This window comes from Rhinolophus sinicus, chromosome 17, assembly GCF_057876585.1.
Source record: "Rhinolophus sinicus isolate RSI-liver-muscle chromosome 17, RSI-T2T, whole genome shotgun sequence".
Taxonomy (NCBI): Eukaryota; Metazoa; Chordata; class Mammalia; order Chiroptera; family Rhinolophidae; genus Rhinolophus; species Rhinolophus sinicus.
In genome coordinates, this window is record NC_142517.1 from 134,764,549 (window position 1) to 134,786,329 (window position 21,781).

Genomic DNA, 21,781 nt, shown 5'->3' on the forward strand with positions numbered 1-21,781 from the left:
CATCTCTATATTACTGTACCACAAATGTTGAGATTTTTATCCTCCTCAATTTTAGAATATATGAACAGCATAATTCAAACATTGAGTGTCCACTCTCTTTAAAAGTTATAAAAATTTAAAATAGGAGTATATAATGAGTACTTTATAATCCTTTGTTTAAAACTCTTCAAAATAATTTCAGAAAAGTCAGACTAGCTTTTCCAAGTGAAAACTATCCCTGCAGGCAGTCATAGGATAATAGATTTGCTTAATTCCACAGGCTGACTTATAGATAATTTAAACAGAAAGGGCCAGAAAACATTGGTATGATTACTTAGTGATGATTAAGAAAGCTGTGCATCAATTAGAAAGGTAAATCTCTGTGCCAGTTGACAGTAGTTAGGCTGACAAAAGCAGTATATTCTTGATTATTCCAAGGTCCAATGATTATGGAATGCTTCACTGTAAACAGAAATGCAGATCTGAAAACACATTCCTAAAGTAAGAATCTTTCTTATTGGGCAAATGACTTCTGCCCAACTTCACGGGGCATTTAATAACCACTTAAAACCACTGGACTTCACGAGAGAACAAAAATGGTCTTCCTACCTTAAGAAGAATCAGTTTAACTATCTTTTTTCTTTTCAGAGTTATTGAAGGAAGTTTCTCCAAGCATAAATGTCTGATAATAAGTACCTTCTAATGGAGTCACTATTTGGTCAACTTTGCTCAAATCTGAGATAATGTGACATTTATATGTCTAATAATCCTTTCAATGTGCCTTGATACTTCCATTAAATTTAATGATTTATTCAGGAAGGAAGGACAATCATCAGAATCTTTGGAAAAAAGGTTACAACTACTTGCAACTCCTCCTCCCACCTGATGCTCCCTGTTTAGAACTTTTGCATGTAATTAGAGGCATTTCCTCATAAGAGAGCTGGTTGCCAATGAAAATAGTTGGAGATGTCAGCCTCCAATCTGGCACACCCTTTTTCTATACCATTTTCTAAATGCCAAACTTTCCCATCATTCAAAAATTGAAAATTCAGTTGACATTATATTGTTTCCTTCTTGCTTTTCATAAAGTTTTATCAATATTTAAAATTGTTTTTGACTCTCTGAAAGGCTATGCATATCATTTATCTTAGACAATTGAGAGATTACCACAAAAGAAATGCTCAAGTACCTTGGCTTTACAATTTTCAACTTATAAATTCAGTGTGTTCTACAGGTTGGTAACTTAAAATGCATTTTTCATTAAAAAATTATCTTAAGAATGGGTGTTTTGCAACTAGATCACAAAGTCACATGCAAATTAGTATGCTCCAGATTTATTATTAGTAATATTAGTTTGAACCCTAGATCCTGGGAAGAAAGGAGGATTTTTTTGTTTGTTTGTTTGTTTTTCTTTTCCTCTTCTTTTGTAATAGCAAATTGGGCAAGGTATATTTTGCCACCTCTACTATTTTTTATAAACAAATTTACCAAATCTTAGGTCCCTATTTCTACAACTACATGCCCATAGCTTTCTTAAAGTATTCTCTTGTCCCTTTTCGAAGGACAACACACATTCTAGGGTAAAGTGAAGGTGCTCCATGACCGAAGATGATTCACCTCATCTGTCCAAATTCAAATATTCTTGTCTAGGCTATTTATTCTAGACCTATTTGCCATTTTTCAAAGATGCTCATGTTTATTAGCCCAAATTAATTTCTAAATGCTGTGAGTTTGACAATGTTGCTTGAGAATGAAGGAACGATATAAACACTATTTTGGGGCAGGAGCAACAAACAAGTAGACCAGCAAACACTGGAAGCCTGTAGCTAGGATACCAAAATTTGTATAGTTTTGGCTTTGACTGTGTCTTTCCTTTTTCATAAACTCTATAGTATAGTTTTGTTTGTTTGTTTTGTTTTGTTTTGTTTCATGAGAGCTTTCCCATCAGCAGTGAAGGACTAGAATAAAATTGCTAAAGTAAGCATTCGTTAGTCAGAGAGGTTATTTTTCCTCTTCAAGAGTATATTTATCTACTTGGTTGATATTACAAATCTTTCAAAAGTTTTCCACTGATGGCCAAATTAATAACAATATCTGTGAACTGAGAAACTTTATTTCAGATTTCTATTTTCAAAATCTTCATAAATCATTTCAAGTTGTTGGAAAACAGACACATAATGTTGATGTAGATAGACTTTTATATCAGACACCTGTCTTAAAACTAGAGCCACACATAAAATGGTTGCAAAATGTTAAGCTATATTTTAATATACTTCAAAACCATACTTTAAAGACAAAGAGGCAATAAATCAACTATGATATTTATGAAGACTTGCTTATTAATATACATCACTTTAAGACTAACCAAGTCTGTTTTTCTACAACACATTGAAATACATTTTAAGAAAATACACTGTGCTTTAATTAAAATGTGAAATTATTTTTTCTTCCTTGAGTGTTCTCACTTTCATTGTGATATCTGCCACCTTTGTAGCTGATGTACATACATTTCTTAAGAATAGCTTATGCTCGGTTTGCAGATGTGCATGAAGAAAACTGCCAAAGTGTGAGATGAACTCTCACTGCCTGAAAGAAAACATAAATCTGCATCCTGTCACCAGCTGAGAGCTCAGTGCTTCATCTTTCAAAACATACCAGGATGGCAGTAGATCTCTTGCAAAATTCCATGAAAGAGATTTACTCAGAGTCCATTCCCTCAACAATCACAATTTTTTTTATATACTATGTAGATCACCCAAGATGGTAATCTGAGAAACTTACTTGTGCTGATGTGATCAGACTTGCTGCTCTTTGGGGCTGGCCTCTCACATTGTGTACCTGACCAGTTGGTGGAACATCTAGAAATATAAATAAATAAATAAATAAATAAATAAATAAATAAATAAATAAATACATAAATGCATACAGAGATACATACAGAAACACATTAGTGAATAATAACCTACAAGTCTACTAATGCAATAACTTCAACCAAATGAAATGAAGGAGCCAGCCATCACGGATTAATGGATGTTAGGTAGAGATTTCTGCTACTTCCCTATATATTGTCAGTATGCTGAAGGTAACTTCAATTGGATTTCACTTATTTAAATATTTCTTAAAATTTAGTTTACTCTATGCTAAACTCAAAATTGCCATATTTTTAAGAAAAAAATGGAAATCTTAATTAAGAATGGGTAATTTGAGAAGTCCTAAAAATTACAGGTAGCCACTATAAAAATTAAGTTTGCCTTTTAAGCAAATCTTCCTTTATTAAGTTTCTTCCTTTATTAAGTTGTGATTTAAGAGCAAAACAACAACAAAAAACTTTTTATCTGGTTGTTTTAAGTCCAAAGTGGAACAAACTACCAATAAGTAAATGGTCATGTGTCTCATAGTTCAAGCTGCAGAATGCTTATTATCCTAATAGGGATAGGAAGATATAGTGTTTTCCTAGTTAAAATACTAATTGTATTATCATGGAATCAAGAGAATGTGCCCAAATTTTTATTGGAAAGAGCTATCTTCCCCATATAGGCACCATAACACTATGATGAGAAATCTAGCACAGGTTTCAAATAATAGCTCTGATTAAAATCTATTATTTAAACATAAATCACAATCATATAATTAGCTAGTTGCAGCCAATAAATGCTGGGATGGTTTTAGCTATGTTTGAACAACGTCTATGGGCTAACACTAGATGCCTCTGTGTATCTGTCAGAGAAAATTCACAGAGCAACTATTTAATTGGCTTCAGTTCTTATTTAAAATGACTGTCAAATACCACCACATCAACAATAGTTGTACACAGTAAAAGAACAGATTCCAGAACCATTCCAAGTATATCTTTCTGGGCATGATGGCCAAACTAAATAACTGCAATTTCAAGGTCTCTGCCAATTCTGTCATAGCTGATTCAGATGACTGAATCTGTTTTCAGAACTAGGCTTCTATGATGTCATGCAAATTATTTGGGATATTCATGAAGACAGTATTTATTGGCTGCTCTAAAACATGGGCAAAATCTCATAAAGTCATCATTGCTGACAAACTCAAATCATGAATAAAAAGAATATATTAACCAGCATGATTGACAATATCGATACTATTGAAAAAAATACAGTTATTTGATTGAAAATGATATTGTAAATCTATGAGTATGCAGCATGATTTAAATGAAAATTAATATTATTATATTATGATTAGGTCATCACATATATTATCCTAACATTTTGTTCAGATTATTTATAAAACTCTTACAGACATATTTTCTATACATCACATTTATTATATACCATACCACAAGCAAATCATTAAAGTAGATAAATTAATTTCAAGGCCAAGCCTCTGACTGTCCATATTACTGAAATGAGGTAATGGAATGAGCACATTTTTCAAATAATTATAGTAAAGTAAATAATCAATAAAATCATTGATCTTTTAAAAATAATTTCTTTTTTTTCCCCAGTTGTAGTTTTGCAGATGAATGATCTAGAAAATTGTTCCAATTCTTCACTTTCTAATTCTTGACACAGTCCACAGATACTTCAAAATAAAATGTTTAGCAAGACTTTGCAAATGTGTTGCTAGAGTGAATTCTGATCATTACAAAATTCTTTTTTTAGTAGCTTCACATTTGTCAATTCTTCCTAATTGACCACTGAGAATGTTTTATATGCTCCAATGAACAAAAAGATAATACGGGTTACTCTAATAATTTTATTATATAGCTGATCTGCACAAGGCTATTTTGTGGAATTATATTGACTAAAATACCAAAATTTGCTCTTTACATTACCTTCTTTGATTAAAAAATATAAATCAGAGTTCTGGTTAAATGAGAGGAATGACCTGAGATACATTTTGTTATGTTACTAGAGATGAGAAAATCTGGGTCTCATCATTACACTGAGATGCTTGGAAGTCAGAAAATGAAATTGCTCAGGAATTGGAGGGTTGAAAGGCTAATTGATCAGATTGTGTTTTGATATCAACATCATGCATTGTAAATACTTCAGGAAATTATGAATTATATGAATTTGGAACTTAAGAAGAGTAGAAAGAATTAAAAAAATGAGGACAGTGTGATTCTTATTCCAAACTCTGGAATTATTTAAGTAGGACAATTGATATTTGTTAACATTATTGAGTAATTTCCTATTTTATCCATAGCTTGGTACCCAGTATTTATAACAGATAAATCACCCGCCAGTGCTTATAGTCTCTTCTCTTTTAAATGGAGGCACATTTAAATTCCTAAACTTCAGGGAATGTAGTACTTATTATATACTGGAACTAACTCTCAAAGACTGTGCTGAAGAAGTAATTAATTTTGAGTTATACATCTTAATCAGCTGACGATCACCTTGCAATGATCCCCATACTCCTTATTAAAGAATGTTTTATGATCAAAGATAAAATAAGATATGTTTCACTGTTCTACATTTGTTCCAGCTTAAAAAATACTCTCTTTTGAGCTATTAAATCAAGTAGAAATCATTATTCTTGTTGTCTACCTTACAAAATTACTACTTAAGGCATTTGCTGCTGCACAAGTTCTTCTTCCAATGGTTGATTTAAGACTCAGTATTTTTATCATCTTTATAGAAATTCATAAATCTTCATACTCTGAGTAGACTACAACGATCAAAGCCATTAATGGCAGAGGATTCAAGATATGGAATATGTGTGGATCATCAAAATTGTCAGTTTAATTCCCCACGGACTTATTTGCATAATCATGCTGACTATAATATCTCTGGCATCTGTCTCTTTTTCATTATTCCTCAAGCAAAATCCATAGTCCCTGCCCTGGTCATAGGTAATCATACTGCTACAATCCACTGTTCTCTGCTATTCATCCTCAAACAGTTATCTTCAAGTTAGTCCTGTATGGCCCTCTCAAGAAATTTTTTTTTTCTCACCATCATAAACCTGTATTATCACTCCTTTTAAATGAATTCTACAGTTGTTTCCCACTGCCCTTAACCTTAGGACAGTGAAAATCAGCTTCTTCTTATGTGTTGATCATTATGCCACTCTGAATTATTTAACTTTTTAAACACTTCAATGAATTTTAAGTAAGTATTGTTGGATAATGGAAAGATAGAGAGAGAGAGAGAGAGAGAGAGAGAGAGAGAGAGAGAGAGAGATTTTTGTTTTGTTAAACAATTGTTTACTCTTTATTCTTCCCTTCATCATCTGAAGATATTGCTCCTAGTGGTTTCTTGAAGTCACTAGCTGCCTGGTAAAGGGTTATTGCTTTAACATTCTTTTGGACTTCTCCCCTTCTCTACTTTTTAATTGACATTAAAAATAAATATTATTTACTGCTACATTGTTTTCTTAAATGCATTCTTACACTTCCATTATAGATATGTGTGTAAAATGCTCTTAATTATATTTTATGACATTCCCTTTATGTTCTAGATTAGACTAATTAAACTGAAAAAAATTGCTAAAATTGAAATTCTGGAATCTCATATACCAGAGAAGTTCATTTAGCAGCTTGGAGTTGTGACCAGAAATCTGCATTTTAACAAAGTGAGTCTGATGCAAGCAATTCACAAATCAATAAACATTTGAGATGTTATTATTATATTCCCACACTGTTCTTATACCGAATATTATTCAATCATATATGTATATAATTTTTTGGGTTTTAGGATGGGAATGATAATATGCAAGTCCAGCATGATTGTTTAAAAGAGTAAATGACATCTCTACATAGTACCTGAAAAACTGAGGGGGTTTTTGTTTTTAATAACGAATTCTCATCTGAATACTTCTATATGAAATGCATGATGAGTTCATTTCTTATGTCCTTTAAGAGTTTGTGGAATTATTGTATAGTTAAAATAATATCTATTCCAAATGTAATTTTCTATAATATAGGGCAGTATCTTTGTGTACAGGCAGTAGCCTAACAAATATTACTAGGAAGCACAGTAAACATTTTTAGAACAGCAAAACAAGTTTGGCATATTTAAGGGGATAAAATATAATCTTTGCAAAGGAAGGTTTTTACATTTAATTGCGTAGTATGAGACATATAATTAAACTGTCCAACACAATGATAGCTCTTGAAGTAGTAGAGTGATTGTTACAAGGAGAACTGAAATCAGATATAAAATACTGAACTTGTATTAAAATCTTAGGTATTGTCTGTCACCATAACAATGATTAACTTATGTGAGCTATACATGCCATTATGCAGAAATGTGCTCTAGAGTTACCTACATGGGGAAGACTTCAAAATAAAATAATGAGATTGATATTTTCTCCTTGTTTTCATCAAATACAATGGTCATGGGATTCTTCTAACCAAAGTAAAAGTCAAAGCTGAACCTTAAAGCAATTTGAAATTGAATTTCTCATATATATGCTAGACTCCCTTATTAACCATGATGATGGAGACATTCAGAAAGAAACATCTTTTAATATACTCCTTCCTTTCTACACATAGGGGAAAAAATGGCACAGAGGAACTAAAGAATCCTTAGAGAAAACTTATTGTACATACTTCATGCTCCAAAAATCTCATTAAATAAAAATAAAATATATGATGGCATTTTGTGCACCAGATTTACACAATAGTAAATTCATGTACTGTGCGAAGAAAATTAGAAAATTAAAGTCACTTGCAAATTTTTTCTTTCTGATTAATTCTGAAAATTTCACTCTTTTGGGGTTCAGCTATAACTACTTTCGCATGACATTTCTAACTTTAAAGCTTTACACTCTATGTAGTCCCAGCACCTTGTTTGCCCCCTCTCCTTGCAAAAAGTAATATTGTAAAATGTGAAATAATTCATTGCATTTGAGAAATATATTTTAATATTTATTTACCTGTTTGTTAATTTAATAAAAAAAAAACTAATTCATCTGTTATTGCTTTATAACCTTCTGAGATAAAATTATTTCATAAATACATAATGATTCATAATTTTTTATAATATGCCTCCATAATTTCCTATTCTAACTTTGATGTGAAATTTTGCAAAAGGTTCAATTACCATGTGCCAACTTTTGCCAGATCCTAGAATAAATATGTTCATACAAAAAATACTCTTATTCAACTTCAATAATAACCTATGAGTTGGAATTATTATTCACTGTGAGAAATGAGGAAGTGCATGTTCAAATGACTTGCTGGAAAGATCATAGCTAATAAGTGGTGGAAATAAAATGTGGGGTTATTATCCCATCATTGTTTTCTATGACAATGCCATGATACTACTAATTCAATACAGGAGTAGGAAGAAACGCTTCCCCTTGCTCTATCATGCCCAGAGAGTACCAGTCCCTTAATAAGAAAGTCAAAATATTGTCTGAACTACAGCAAATAAATGCATTTTTTTGAGTACTAAATTTGTAAGAAGTACCACATTGGCTGAGATCTGCAGTCAGTAATGCTGAATATTCTGTCTCTGGCACTGACAGTTAGGGACATGTTATTAAAAGATGTTAATGTCCTTCTTGATATCAAATTTTCATTTTTGTGTTGGTTCCAAAATCCTAGAGATGCGTTAATATTTTGAAAGGTACATCAATTATAAATTAATCTGTTGTTATTCAATACAATTTTGAACTTTCAAAATTTGAACTTTTAAAATTGGTAAATTTATTCTATATTTCACTCATTTGGTATTTTTTATATACAACATTACACTACAATTTCTTTTATTCAGTACCATTCTCTATCTAAATTTGACTATTACTTCTGGCAATAGCTAAATATTACCCTGCTTTCTTTTCTTCAAAAAGCTTAAGGTTGTATCTGAAATTTGTTTGTTGTCATAGTATACTGGATTCAACTTTATAATAATGCCCAATTTTAATGCAACTAGACTGCTATCTATCACCGTATACCAAAATTAACTCAAAATGGATCAAAGATCTAAACATAAGACTTGAAACAATAAGCTGCATAGAAGAAAATATGGGTACTAAACTTATGGACCTTGGGTTCAAAGAGGATTTTATGAATTTGCAGTAAAAGATAAAATAAATGAATGGGATTATGTCCAACTAAAAAGCTGCTGCACAGCAAAAGAGACCATCGACAAAACAAAGAGGCAATCAACTGAATGGGAGAAGATATTGGCAAACAATATTCTGGTAAGGGGCTAATATCCAAAATATATAAGGAACTCATATAACTCAACAACAAAAAGACAAACAACCCAGTTAAAAAATGGGCAAAGGACCTGAAGAGACATTTCTCCAAAGAGGACATACAGATGGACAACAGACATATTAAAAGATGCTCAACATCACTAATCATCAGAGAAATGTAAATAAAAACCATAGTGAGATATCACCTCACACCGGTTAGAATGGCATCATCAACACGACAAATACAAAGTGTTGGAGAGGCTGTAGAGAAAAAAGAAACCTTGGAATGCAGACTGGTGCAGCTGCTATGGAAGGCAGTATGGAGGTTCCTCAAAAAAATTAAGAATAGAATTACCATATGGCCCAGAAATCCCTCTCCTGTGTATCTACCCAAAAAATCTGAAAACATTTATCTATAAAGACATGTGTGCTCCAATGTTCACTGCAGCTTTATTTGTAGTGGCCAAGACATGGAAGCAACCAAAATGTCCTTCGATAGATGAATGGATAAAGAAGTTGTGGTATATATACACAATGCATTTAATAATAACAATTTGAGCTGCTTTGTATATAAATGACATTATTTTTATATATGAAAATTGCAGATATAATCATTCAGATATATCCAACTGTCACAGCAAAACAGTTAAAGTGGTGGCCATGAAAGAAATAAAATTATTAAAATTATTCAAAATGATTTATTTTATGAAGGAAGGAGAAATATAAAAGAAAAGATGAAAATCTAGTTTGCCAAGAAATTATCCTTAAAAGGAAGTGTGTTAAAATTGGGTGGTTTAAGTTACAAATGTTTAAACGTAAAATTCTGTGCAGGCCACTTAAGCAGAAATGGCTACTGAAGTGTGAAATGATGACTGAATAAATATAAAAAATGAAATCTCTAGTAATGGAAAACTTTTACCATCTATATATTCTCCAAGAAATTTTATTGAAAGCAGACCTGAAAGGTATAAGTGTTTTTTAGAGTGAGTAGACAATTTCTACTTAAGAATACATTACATGCATCAACTGAAAGGGAAAAGGAACAATCATAAAATTAGTATTAAGTAATATGGTGGATGTAATTGAAGACATAAAAGTCGGCTATTACACTAGAAACATTGGTTGCAATTTTATAGCTAACGGTCGGAAGAAAAACTGAACGTCTGTACAAATACCAATAGAAAGCTCTATCTACATGATGTGAAGACGAATGTCCAATTCCAAAATTGTCTTAAAAACATCCTGAACCATGTGTGTGGGGGTGGGAGGTGGGGGGGTTGGTGGTGGTGAAAATCTCTACACTTAGTGCCAATCAGACAAAGTAACTAGTTTATTACCTGAATATTTTATGTTTTAATACAAAATAAGAGTTCATAATAAAGGCTTTTTAAATAAAAACATAATGAGATCCCTTCCCAATATTAGGGCTTCTGTGGTGCAGGGTGGTGAAACCTGAAACATAATATGATGAAGATGTGTGGCATATCCAGCTGCAGTTATTAAGTCTCGTTCACCATCTATTAATCCTATACAAATTGGGGGCAATGGTAGGGATATGAGAAAGTGTTACTATAAGATTGTCAGTGTGCAAATGTCTTTATAAGTGTAATATAAAACTCTAATTCTCTAAAAAATGTTTAATTTACTTCTAGTTGTAGTGCTCATGTGCTGAGGTGTACTGACACTATTCACTTTAATTTATAGCTTAAATCATTGAAAAACAATTCTGATATATATAAAGGGCCATTCTGATATAAATACTTTTTTTGGTATTTCAGCATAGCCTTTGTTCTAGTTCCAAGATTACTATATATCCACCACAAGGTAACATCAAAGCCTTCCACAACCACATATTTATAGTTCATAAAGAGACCTGGTAGTAGTAGCAACATCATCTCAATTACTACCATTCAGCCTTTGTCAAAATCTAGAAGCTGTACTTGCAAAAGATTTTAAAAATATATCGTTTAAAAACAAAATAAGCAATCAAAAAAGAATAAATGAGATAGATTCAGAATGATTTGCTAAAGTCAAGCTTCAGAATGATGAATACATTGGTCTATCTTGCACAGATATTAGTTATAAAACACTCACTAGACTTGTCGGACAGGTATAGGGCATGTTACACATAGGAAATCTAAAGCCTTATGACAAACTGCCCAATAACATATACTTGCTTTCTAATCTAAAGGTAAGAAGGTTTACACAACAATCATCTGAAAATTGATTCAGGAAGTCGAGAAAAATACATCTAAAATGCTATAAAAAATTACATTAGTATTTTGCATTATGGAGAAAACTGCAATTTGGGGGCAGTTATAAATATCTTCATACATGTGATCAACGTTCAGTCATAAGTATGATAGATTCTGTTTTCATATTTCTCTACATGTATATTTATGAATATCTAAGTATGCATTTGTCTATGGCTATCCTAAATTGTGATTTACTTAAAGTAGAGATTATCTATTATTCATCTTTGTATTTTCTCAGTTTTTCAACAGTGTCTGGTACATGGTCAATATGTAAGTTTGGTCAATCAATGTTTGCTACTTGACAAAATGAATAAATTCATGAAGGCATGGGGATGCATGGTTGCACACATATGAATTCACATACATATGTTGAAATGTCACATTCATGTGCCATACCCTATTCAATGAGGAATATAGAACACCACTCATAAAAACATGCTTTCAGTTAGTTACCAATCAGTGATTTCTCAGTAAAAGAAATATTGATCCATTAAGGGAAACACTTTACATGCAAGAACCACAGTTACAGGCAAATGTTTCCTTCCTTCCTTTCTCCTTTCTTTCCTTCTTCCTTCCTTTCCTCCCTTCCTCCCTTCCTCCCTTCCTCCCTTCCTCCCTTCTTCCTATTGTAAAATTAGAAGATTCCAGTCTAGCATATTGGGCATGTAAAAATTTCATATATTCAATGACATAAATTGTGTGCCACTTCAGTTCTTGTCCCAGGATGCAGCCAACTAAGAAATGCTTATTTTGTTTCCATGACAAAAATTCTAAAGGTGCTTGTCTGATGAGTACTTTGACATGGAAACCAGTTTTGTATATAAAAAAATAGGCAATTAAATGTTATTTAATCCAATCAATTACTTTAAATGACTGTCTGAAATTAAAGTGCTGGTATGGTGAGCACTTTGTGACTCACATGGCATTTGTGAGTTTTGGAATTAGACCTGTGTTGTAATCTAGTCTCCCCTTCTCACAGAGGATATATCTTCAAGTAGTTTACCCATTTCAATTTTTTAAATTTATAACAACAGGGGAAAGCAAGACTTCCTGTTCTGTCACACAATACCCACAAATCTAACCTCTTATGTTTTGATTTCTGTTTTCTCTTAAATCCACTCCTTTTCTTATTTTATATTTTACCTTTCTATTTTGTATGTTTTTCTTTTACTACCTCAAATCTTTTTTCCTTCTTCCTTCCTTCTTTACTTTGTTTCTTCTCTCCTCCATTTCTTCCTTTCTTTCCTGTATTTTTCCTTTTTGCTAGGCAAGTTGATCATTATAATGAATAAAAATCTGGTTTACTGAGTGATGAAATGACATAATGTATTTACATGTACATATCATCTAAATTAATTTAACTCAAATGATAAATATTACGACTATTAAATTTAAAGTTGTATATGGTACATCAGTACAAATACAATTAAAATTTCTGATTTGTATGCCCAATGGAAAAGTTTTAGGCTTAAGTTTCCATACTTCTTTAACATAATGGCTTCCTTCTGCTACTATCCTACTATAAAAAAGGAGAAAGAAAATATTTTCCTAAATGATTTTAATATAAGGAATTTTTAATTTATTTGTTACTGTTAAATCGATGTTGTTAGTTAAACTGTAAGCATCTGATGCTTGTCTTGAAATTGTACAAAGTGAGTTTGGGATCAAGTACTAGATTGAAGTTGATTGATCTAGTTTTCTTGACCTGTTTCAGCATGGAATATGAGCAAGAAATAAACCTTTGTTTTTAAAAGCATCTGACTTTTTTTTTTTTTATAGCAGAAAAATATGGAGAAAGCCGTTTAATAGAGGGAAAAATAATTTAAATTGTTAAAGAGGTAACAATTACACAAATGAAAATAATATGTTGTTATATCATGTTTAGTTTCTTTGGTTATTGTGATTTATTGCTTATTTATATTAAAGGTCAAGAACATGTCCCAAAATCAAGGGAAAATACTGTGACTATATTAAAGCTTCATAACCATAACTGCCTAATATATAACTGAATAATAACTGTTTCGTTGTTAGGTAGTGTCACTTGTACTCTCAAAGCACAAACAGGACTTTAAACTTGTAGAGAAAAATGTGGTATTTTGTATTACGTTTTTTCCCCATGGCATGACTAGCACGGTGAAAGCTAAAACAAGCTATAACTTGTTACCTGGGATCATAAAGGACAGATTTTGATGCGACAGCTCTTTGTGGCCTTTACTGCTCCAAAAGAGATGCACATTTCATATTTTGTGCTTTGAAATTATGCCAAGGGGGCAGAAAACAAATAAAGGACATGCAATGACCTGACTCTTGAAAGGTGGACAACACAGGCTGCTAAAGTTGCTCAATACCCCTGCTGCAAAGTTGTGATCTGTTTGAAATCTCTCATGACTGCTTCCTTGGGCTTTTCTGAAATATTCTCTACGGAGCCACAAGGTCACTGGTCCAACACGGAGTGCTGCTCAGCCAGACAGCAGGACCAGGGAGAGGAAATCATGCAGTCTTCTTCCTGCAAGGCCAATGTTTTGAGAAACAAAGGCCTTAATTAGCTGTTGTAAAGTAGAAGAAGAATTCCTACCGTTTCATAATTTGTGACAGAAACAGAACTTATTATATTCTTCCCCAAAGCTCCAACAAGGGCTTCTGTGATACCTTTTTATTTCCTTAGATGTTTCTCACCCTAAGGACTTAGAAGAGAATGCTTAACTTTTAATAAAATAATTAGATTGGCACAATCACAAAAAAACAAAGAAAATGAAATGCCTAACACAGATCACTCTCTTAATGAATGTCCCGTTGGTACTTATTTATATACTCACTTTGCACCTCTCTACATTTTTTAAATCTACTTCAAAAATGTTTAGGAAGCTAATTCCCGAGTATGTTTTCTAAGGTAACACAGACCTTTCTTTCTCTATTATTCCTCCAAGACTTGAGCTGAGTTTTACTTATCGTAGCTCTATTCCCAGTTACTAGTACTATCACTGCACTAGGAGTCTTTTAGTTTAGTCGTATTTTGCCTTATTTTCAATAACAAGTATTTCTTTAAAACTGCACTTTATTTTTCATCTTCAAATTCCCAGAAACCCAAATTGTACCAGGTTCTTAGCATTTTATGTTTGGTCTATTACAATGGCTTTATATTTTTACTTTTTTTTTTTTTTTTTTTGGAACATTTACTATATTGAAGACAATATTCTATGTTCTTTACATATATTACATTTCTTAATCCTCAAAACAATCTTAGGATGTAGATGCTATCAGCATTTCCACATTAAGTGACAAAAGAGGCAAAGAGAAGAAAAAGTAAACAAACTGCAATCCTGAGCTATAATGTCCTCTCTCACTTGGCTCTTCTTTGTGCCCTGTTTACCAACAAACAAATTTAAAAATCCATTTTTTAATTAAAAACAGAACAAATAACGCTTTCTTCTCCTTTACATTGCACATTGAGATTCATTTTAAAATTTATTGTTTCAAACCCATAGCTTCTTATTCAAGCAGAGCACCATGTCATCAAGACCTTTTCAAAATATTTATGACTGTGATACTTCATATTTCAAATGTTATCAGTGTTTCCCTACTGCTTATAGAATATATTTCAAATTCCTAGCTAAGCATTTTAGGTTCCTTAGAATTATTTCACTGTCTAATATTATTGTCCAATACTCCTCCATAAGTAGCACTCAAATCCCCAGAGCCCCTGCCACATTCCTTCTTGCCTCATCTTTTTCCTCAAATAGACTCAGAGGCCCTCAAGGGCAGGGGTTATATCTTACTTTCCTTCTTCCTATTCCCTTTACATTTTTGAGATAGAATTCCAGAGTAAAAACAACAAACAAATAAGCATCCTATTTGTTTGACCCTTGTAACTTTTGAACATTTATTAATAAGGTAAGATGTGGTATTACGATGATGATACAAAGATGATCACATCATAAGCTGTTAGGTTTCACAAATACTATGCCGGCACCAAGACTATTTTTTAGCAACATAGGAACATATTACATACAAAATACATGTTAGCTGTTGGAACAAAATAGATAATTTGGACACAACCTGTTATTTGAAGGAATTTACAATATAACTGAGAGAAACAGAAATGTAAATTTAAAGGGGCCATGGAGTAGAACACAAAGCATTCCCAGGCCAATTTCATAGAAATATATATTCCTTGTCCAAAAGCCACACACAGATGAGAGGTTAATTCTTGCCATAAAATATGAAATGTTATAAAGTAGTATGAAAACTGTAAACGCACATATACATGCACAGATGATCAGAGAAAAGAGATAATTTTGTGGAACACCATTTTCCCCCAAAAAAAGGTAAATAAAAAACAGATGTCCATATAAATCTAACCAAACCAAAGAGGGGGAAAAAAAAAAAGGGAAAAAAGAATAGATTGGGGAAAAATGCTCACAGCAAGTTATTTTTAGCTTTTGTTTGAAATGAAGAAGTAAAACACAAAACTAACAGTGCTCTCTTGCTTTTGATCACAGCAAGAATTCTTCTGGCTATGGGCAAGAAGCAATAGTATATATTACAAGAAATGTCTTAGAGTTTTGCCATATTGCCATTTCAAAACAGTGAGTACCTGAATTGATATGATTGCAGAAGCAATGTAATATCACAATTAGATCCTTTTGGCTCTTCCTTTTCAGATGATACATGTAACCTTAAAAACTACTTTTTTTCTTCCATCTTCAAAAGAAAATATGAATTATACAGAAAATTGTTTTTAAAAAGTATTATCCCAATTCTACCAGTAACAGACACTAACCTTTAAGCTACACAAGTCAAATATGTGTGTCTGTTTTGTTCACTGATATATCCTTCAGTGTCTAGGATACTGTCTGGTATATAGTTGACGCTCAGTAAATATTTTTTGATGACTGAATATGGGAACAGAATATTGATAGTGTTTTTGTTATCTAGGAGGGGAAAGTATGAACAAATCGAGGGATGGACACATGTAATTCCAGTTCTTATGGACTGTGACTATACTAGTCAAAGGCTTATAATAAGACATAGATCAAAAGGATTGTTATCTCTCTTGAAGTTGGGCACAAATAGGCTACTTACATATTTAGATATACCCAGGTATATTATTTTGAACTATCAGGATAACAAATCATAAAACCATAGCAAAAAAATAAACAAATATTTAATTGTGACCCAATAATTTTATGATTAGCTCCTCAGTTACTACAGAGTTTTTAACAACAGATTTTCTATTAGTCTTAATTTTGTGGCTAATGGGAATCTTTGTTTTCTCAGTGGCTTCATAGGTATTTTAGAGGAGTTTGGGGTTAATGTGTATCTGGGTTGTAACTCTGACCCAATTTTAAACCAGTTTCTAAACAAAAATTAAAATGGGTCTCAGATTTAAATACATTGTGCCTTATAGGCTTGTATCAGTGAACAATTAGTCCAAATTCATCACTGTGCAGACAAGGAAAATGTGACACAAAGAAATAAGGAACTTGACACAAATTATTGCTAGTTTGATTCATAAAGTATACTCTTGGATCCAATATTTCTATTTCTCTGCATTAATCCTAGAAAACTAATAAGAGAAGCACAAAGATATTTACATATATGTTTTTACCCTTGGAAAAAAATTGTTAGTAAAAGAAGAAATACAAAAACAAAAAAAATACACACTATTGAATGATACATGCTAAATTAAATAAAGTAGGGGAAATCCAGACAATGGAACACTGGGCAACCATTAAGAATAAAAACATCTAATTATATACACTGAGATGGAATGATGTTCATAATATATTGCAAAGTAAATAAATATAAAAGATAATTTATAATATGATTTCATTTTAGTATAGACTATTCTGCACATGTATATTTGTATAAAGAAACTAAATGCACGGAAACAAAATATAGCAGTGGTTATTACAAGGAAATATGGGTATTTGAAAAATTATTAGAGTTACTAATTTTTGTTTCTAAAATAAATATCCAAAGTATAATAAAAAATACTTTGAGTAAAATATATTTAATAGTGGCATTCAGAGATTATTTCATTATTTCATTCTAGTCAGAGAAGGAATGCTTTAGATCATTCCTTACCAAAATGTGTCCAAATGAAGCAACTGTTGATTTAGTTGCCTTTATGAATAGAGAAGCCTGAATGATTTCTCAAAAAAAAAAAAAAAAAATCACAGTGTGAAAAAAAGATTAAAAAATACAGTGTACAAAAACAAATACAAAGTTTTCAAATCTTTGCTACTCTAACTACAATGCTACAGTCTCAGGCAAGACAGGATTTAAAGTTTGGGATACCCAAGAAAACTTCAGCAAGTTACCTAAAATAAAATCATATGCACAGTATTGTGCCACCAAGATTGAAAACTTAGTGTAGTCATGCAACATTTCTTTCCTATGGAAGTTTTATATGTACATACTGTAATCATCTTCCCAAAGTGGGGGGGGGGGGGGCGGTATCTAGGGCTTAGAGAGGCCAAGAGGCCACCCAAAAATAATTAGAGGAACAGGTATATGAATCCAGGTAAGCATGACTCAAAAACCCATGCTGTTTGCACTTACTGTGTTTTGCTTTAAAATCAACAAGTTTTCTTACTGTCTGTCTCACTTTGATAGTGACAATATCAGCCAATTAATGTATCTCTATGGCACAGTCCATAAATATAGGAGACCCATGTGAGCAGAATCAGGATTTGAATCTGCATTCAAAATCCAGACAACAGAAGGAATTGCTCTACAGGAAGGAATCCCTGACCTCCTCATTGTCCTCTCCTATAGTCTTTCATGAGTCTCTAAGCACTGGTCATTTATGCCCAGGAGAAATTTATTAGTACACTTCAATATCTCCCTAGTTTTTAGTGGAATGAATCTGTATGGAGAGGGACTGAAATATGGATAGGCTGAGAATTTCCCAAATCTTCAAGTTTTGGTTCCTTTTTTCTTAATATAATTCCTTCAATTTATCTCTCGTCTCTTACATTTTTACTACAAGTTGCCAGAAGAAACCAGGCCACACCTTTAATATTTTGCTTCGAAATCTCCTCAGCTCAATGTCTAAGTTACTATTTTGTAAATTCTGTCTTCCACAAAACACCAGAATACAATTCAGACAAGTTTTTTGCCATGTTATAACAAGAATCACTTTCTCTCGTTTCCAATAACATGCTCCTCATTTTCATTTCAGATCTCATATTTCATATCCATATTTCTACCAACAATCTCTTCAAGGCAATCTAGAGTTTTCCTAACATGTGTTTCAAAAACTCTTCCAGCTTCTACCCATTACCCAGCTGCAGAGCCACTTCCACGTTTTTAGATATTTGTTACAGCAGCACCACACTGCAGTATGAAAATCTCTATTAGTCTGCTAGGGCTGCCATAACAAAATGCCCCAGTCTGGGTAGCTTAAACAACAAAAAGTATATTTTTCTCACTTTCAGGAGGCTACATATGTGAAGTCAAGGTGTCAGCTGATTTGGTTTCTTCTGAGGTCTCTGTCCTTGGCTTCCAGATAGCCATTTTCTTACTGTGTGTTCACATGATCATCTTTCTGTGCATGTTCTGATGTCTTTCTCTGTCTGTGTACTAATCTCCTCTTCTTATAAGGACACCAGTCATATTGGATTAGGGTCCACTCTAAGGACCCGATTTTAACTTAATTACATCTTTAAAGGCCCAACCTCTAAATACAGTCCCATTCTGAGGTACTGGGGTTTAGAGCTTCAACATATGCATTTGGAAGGAACACAATTCAACTCGTAACAGTAACAAAAGCAAAACTGGTGCACACACATGTGTGTGTTTGTGTGTGTGTGTGTGTGTGTGTGTGTGTGTGTAACTTAATTTTATGTGACAACTTCACTGAGCTAAGGGATGCAAAGATAGCTGGTTTCTCTGGGTGTATCTGTGAAGATGTCTCTGGAAGAGGTTAGCATTTGAATTTATAGGCTGAGTAAAGAAGATTACCCTCACCAATGAGGATAGGTCTCATATAATCCATTGAGGGTCTGAACACAAGACAAAGGAAGAGGAAGGGCACAGTCACTCTCTCTGCTTGAGCTGAGACATCAGTTTTCTCCTGTCCTCAGACATAAACACTCCTGGGTTTTGGATCTTTGGACATGGACCTACACACAGTTCCCTTGGTTCTCAAGTCTTCAGATTTGAACTGAATTCTACAGCTTGCAGACAGTTGACTGTGGAATATTTTGGCGTCCATAAGTATATGAGCCAATTCCTATAATAAATTCCTCTCTCTCTCTCTCTTCTCTCCCCCCTCTCTCTCTCTCTCATATATATATATGTATATATATATATATATATATATATATATATATATATATATACACACACACATATATATTATATAATATGTATAAATATATAAAATATTATATAAATATATAAAGTGATATAATATATAGTATAAAATATATTTTCTCACTAACATTTGATTATTCTGTTTTGAAAAACCTTAAGTAAGTCCAATTCAGTTCATATTTACTATTCACTTTCCATGTGCCACATACAAAATGATGAATCCTCGGTTGAGACTAGTGGGATGCTAAGTGTTAATGGGAAAAAAGTCAGGAGAGGCCTTTGGGTTTAGTTAGCTCTTTGAGCAAAAATACCTGAGACTGGCATGATCCCATGGTTATGTGGCAAGACTGTATGTAAGTATGGTAATAGTGGCATGAGAGAAAGAGTTGTAACAAATATTTATTATTGGAGGGTGAAATGTACCGTGGATATTGCTGGGAGATAATGGTTTAGAGGTAGGTATATACTTAAAAAAAAGGGAAAAAAGAAAAAGTTTATATCCAATATAAATAAAAATTTGATGTTAGGGAGAAATCTTAGAACTAGGAAGATGTAGTTAACTTGCTATTGAGTTCAACAGTTCTTCAAGAATTAATAATTCCCATGCCTTATAAGACAAACTACTTAACAATACAAATGTTGTCAAAATAACATACATTAGACTTTTAAATTTTTGTGTTTTTTTTTTTTACGTTATTCAATATATCGACTTTAATAAATGTCGAAGTTCCCTCCAAATAAACATGAAAAAATAAAAACCTAGATTTTCTTTTTTTCTAGGCTCGTCTTTGGATTTTTCTTTTTCCTCCACACAGAGTAATAAGTGAAAATGGCCATCAAGATACAAAATGAAGGCTTCCAAACAACAAATCTATTTCTTAAATTGAAGGATACAATTATAAAATTTCTATGTGGAAAAAAAAAAACCTGCTACCTTCATAGATCTGAATATGTTATAGACTTTCCTAATGTGTTTAAGTTCTCCAGAATCCAAATAATTTTTCACTCTATGAAAAAATTAAAATGTACTAACAACAAAACTAAGGCAAAAACAAAACTGAAAACTAACACAAATTATCTCTTAAAGAAACTTTTGTTTCCTGTAAAGGCTTTTAGATGAAACAGTACATTCTAGCTTTTCACTAAAGATACATGACTACTGCGAATTGAAATCTGAGGATAAAATTTGCTTCTAAAAATCTACTCTAATGAGGAGAATTAACCACGAGAAAGATATTCTGAGGGCTTAATATTCTCTTAGCTGGACTGTTTGTTTTGTATTGTATGTAGTCATAAACACTTTATATTAATTTTATTTTTATTTCTTTACATTTTAATACCAGGAAATTGTAAATATCCTCGGCAAAACTAGGCCATTTTCCATATTCTAGAAATTTCAACTCTAAGAAACATGAGCATAAAATCTGTGTCTGAACCATCTCTCTATTTTTCATAATCCCTTAAAAGTGGGCCCTTAATAGATAGTGCAGAAATTGTTCTCTTGAATACTTAATGCTTCCTGGCTATAAACATATTTTCCCCTAGATTCCACTTTCCCTTGAAGTTATCATTATTTTTCCTTCATTTAATCCATAGCCAAATGTTCAGAAATAAATTCTCTAGAGAAGAATTCACATTCTTCTCTAACTTCTTACCTTTAACTTAACCAACTACAGTCTGATTTCTGTCACATAGGGCTTTCAAGACATCTCTCATAATGGCCATCTCATGGCAAAATCCAATAAACCATTTATAATTATTGTCATCCTTTAACTGTCTGGGGTGGATATTCTTTGACAATCTCTATTCCTTTGACTTGGAGGAATCTACTCTTAGACAAATACCCTTCAACTTCTATTTCTTCTCTTTCACTTTCGTGACTTCTCCATAATATAGTATCAAATGTTGGTATTTCCTAGGATTCCATCCTTAATCCTCTGTTCTTCTTTCTGTAAACCCACTCTCGTTTCATTGCATAAAATATACCTCACAAACTGGCCCCAACATATCTCTTTTCTCCTCATCATATCATGTCTTCTGTCCTCCCACTATGCCACATAGCCTGAGTTCTATTCTCAACCTTCACCTTTTACTTTCAGACCTAT

General features: G+C 32.4%; 1 protein-coding gene across 3 annotated transcripts in view; it reads right to left on the bottom strand.

Annotated features, from left to right (window-relative positions):
* LRP1B (LDL receptor related protein 1B) overlaps nt 1-21,781 on the bottom strand; it is a 1,805,568-nt gene that overhangs the window by 12,544 nt on the left and 1,771,243 nt on the right. For all 3 annotated transcript variants that reach the window (XM_074335779.2, XM_074335774.2, XM_074335783.2), the window contains one exon: nt 2,761-2,837. In XM_074335779.2, coding sequence (XP_074191880.2) covers nt 2,761-2,837 — 77 coding nt within the window. The remainder of the gene's footprint in view (nt 1-2,760; nt 2,838-21,781) is intronic.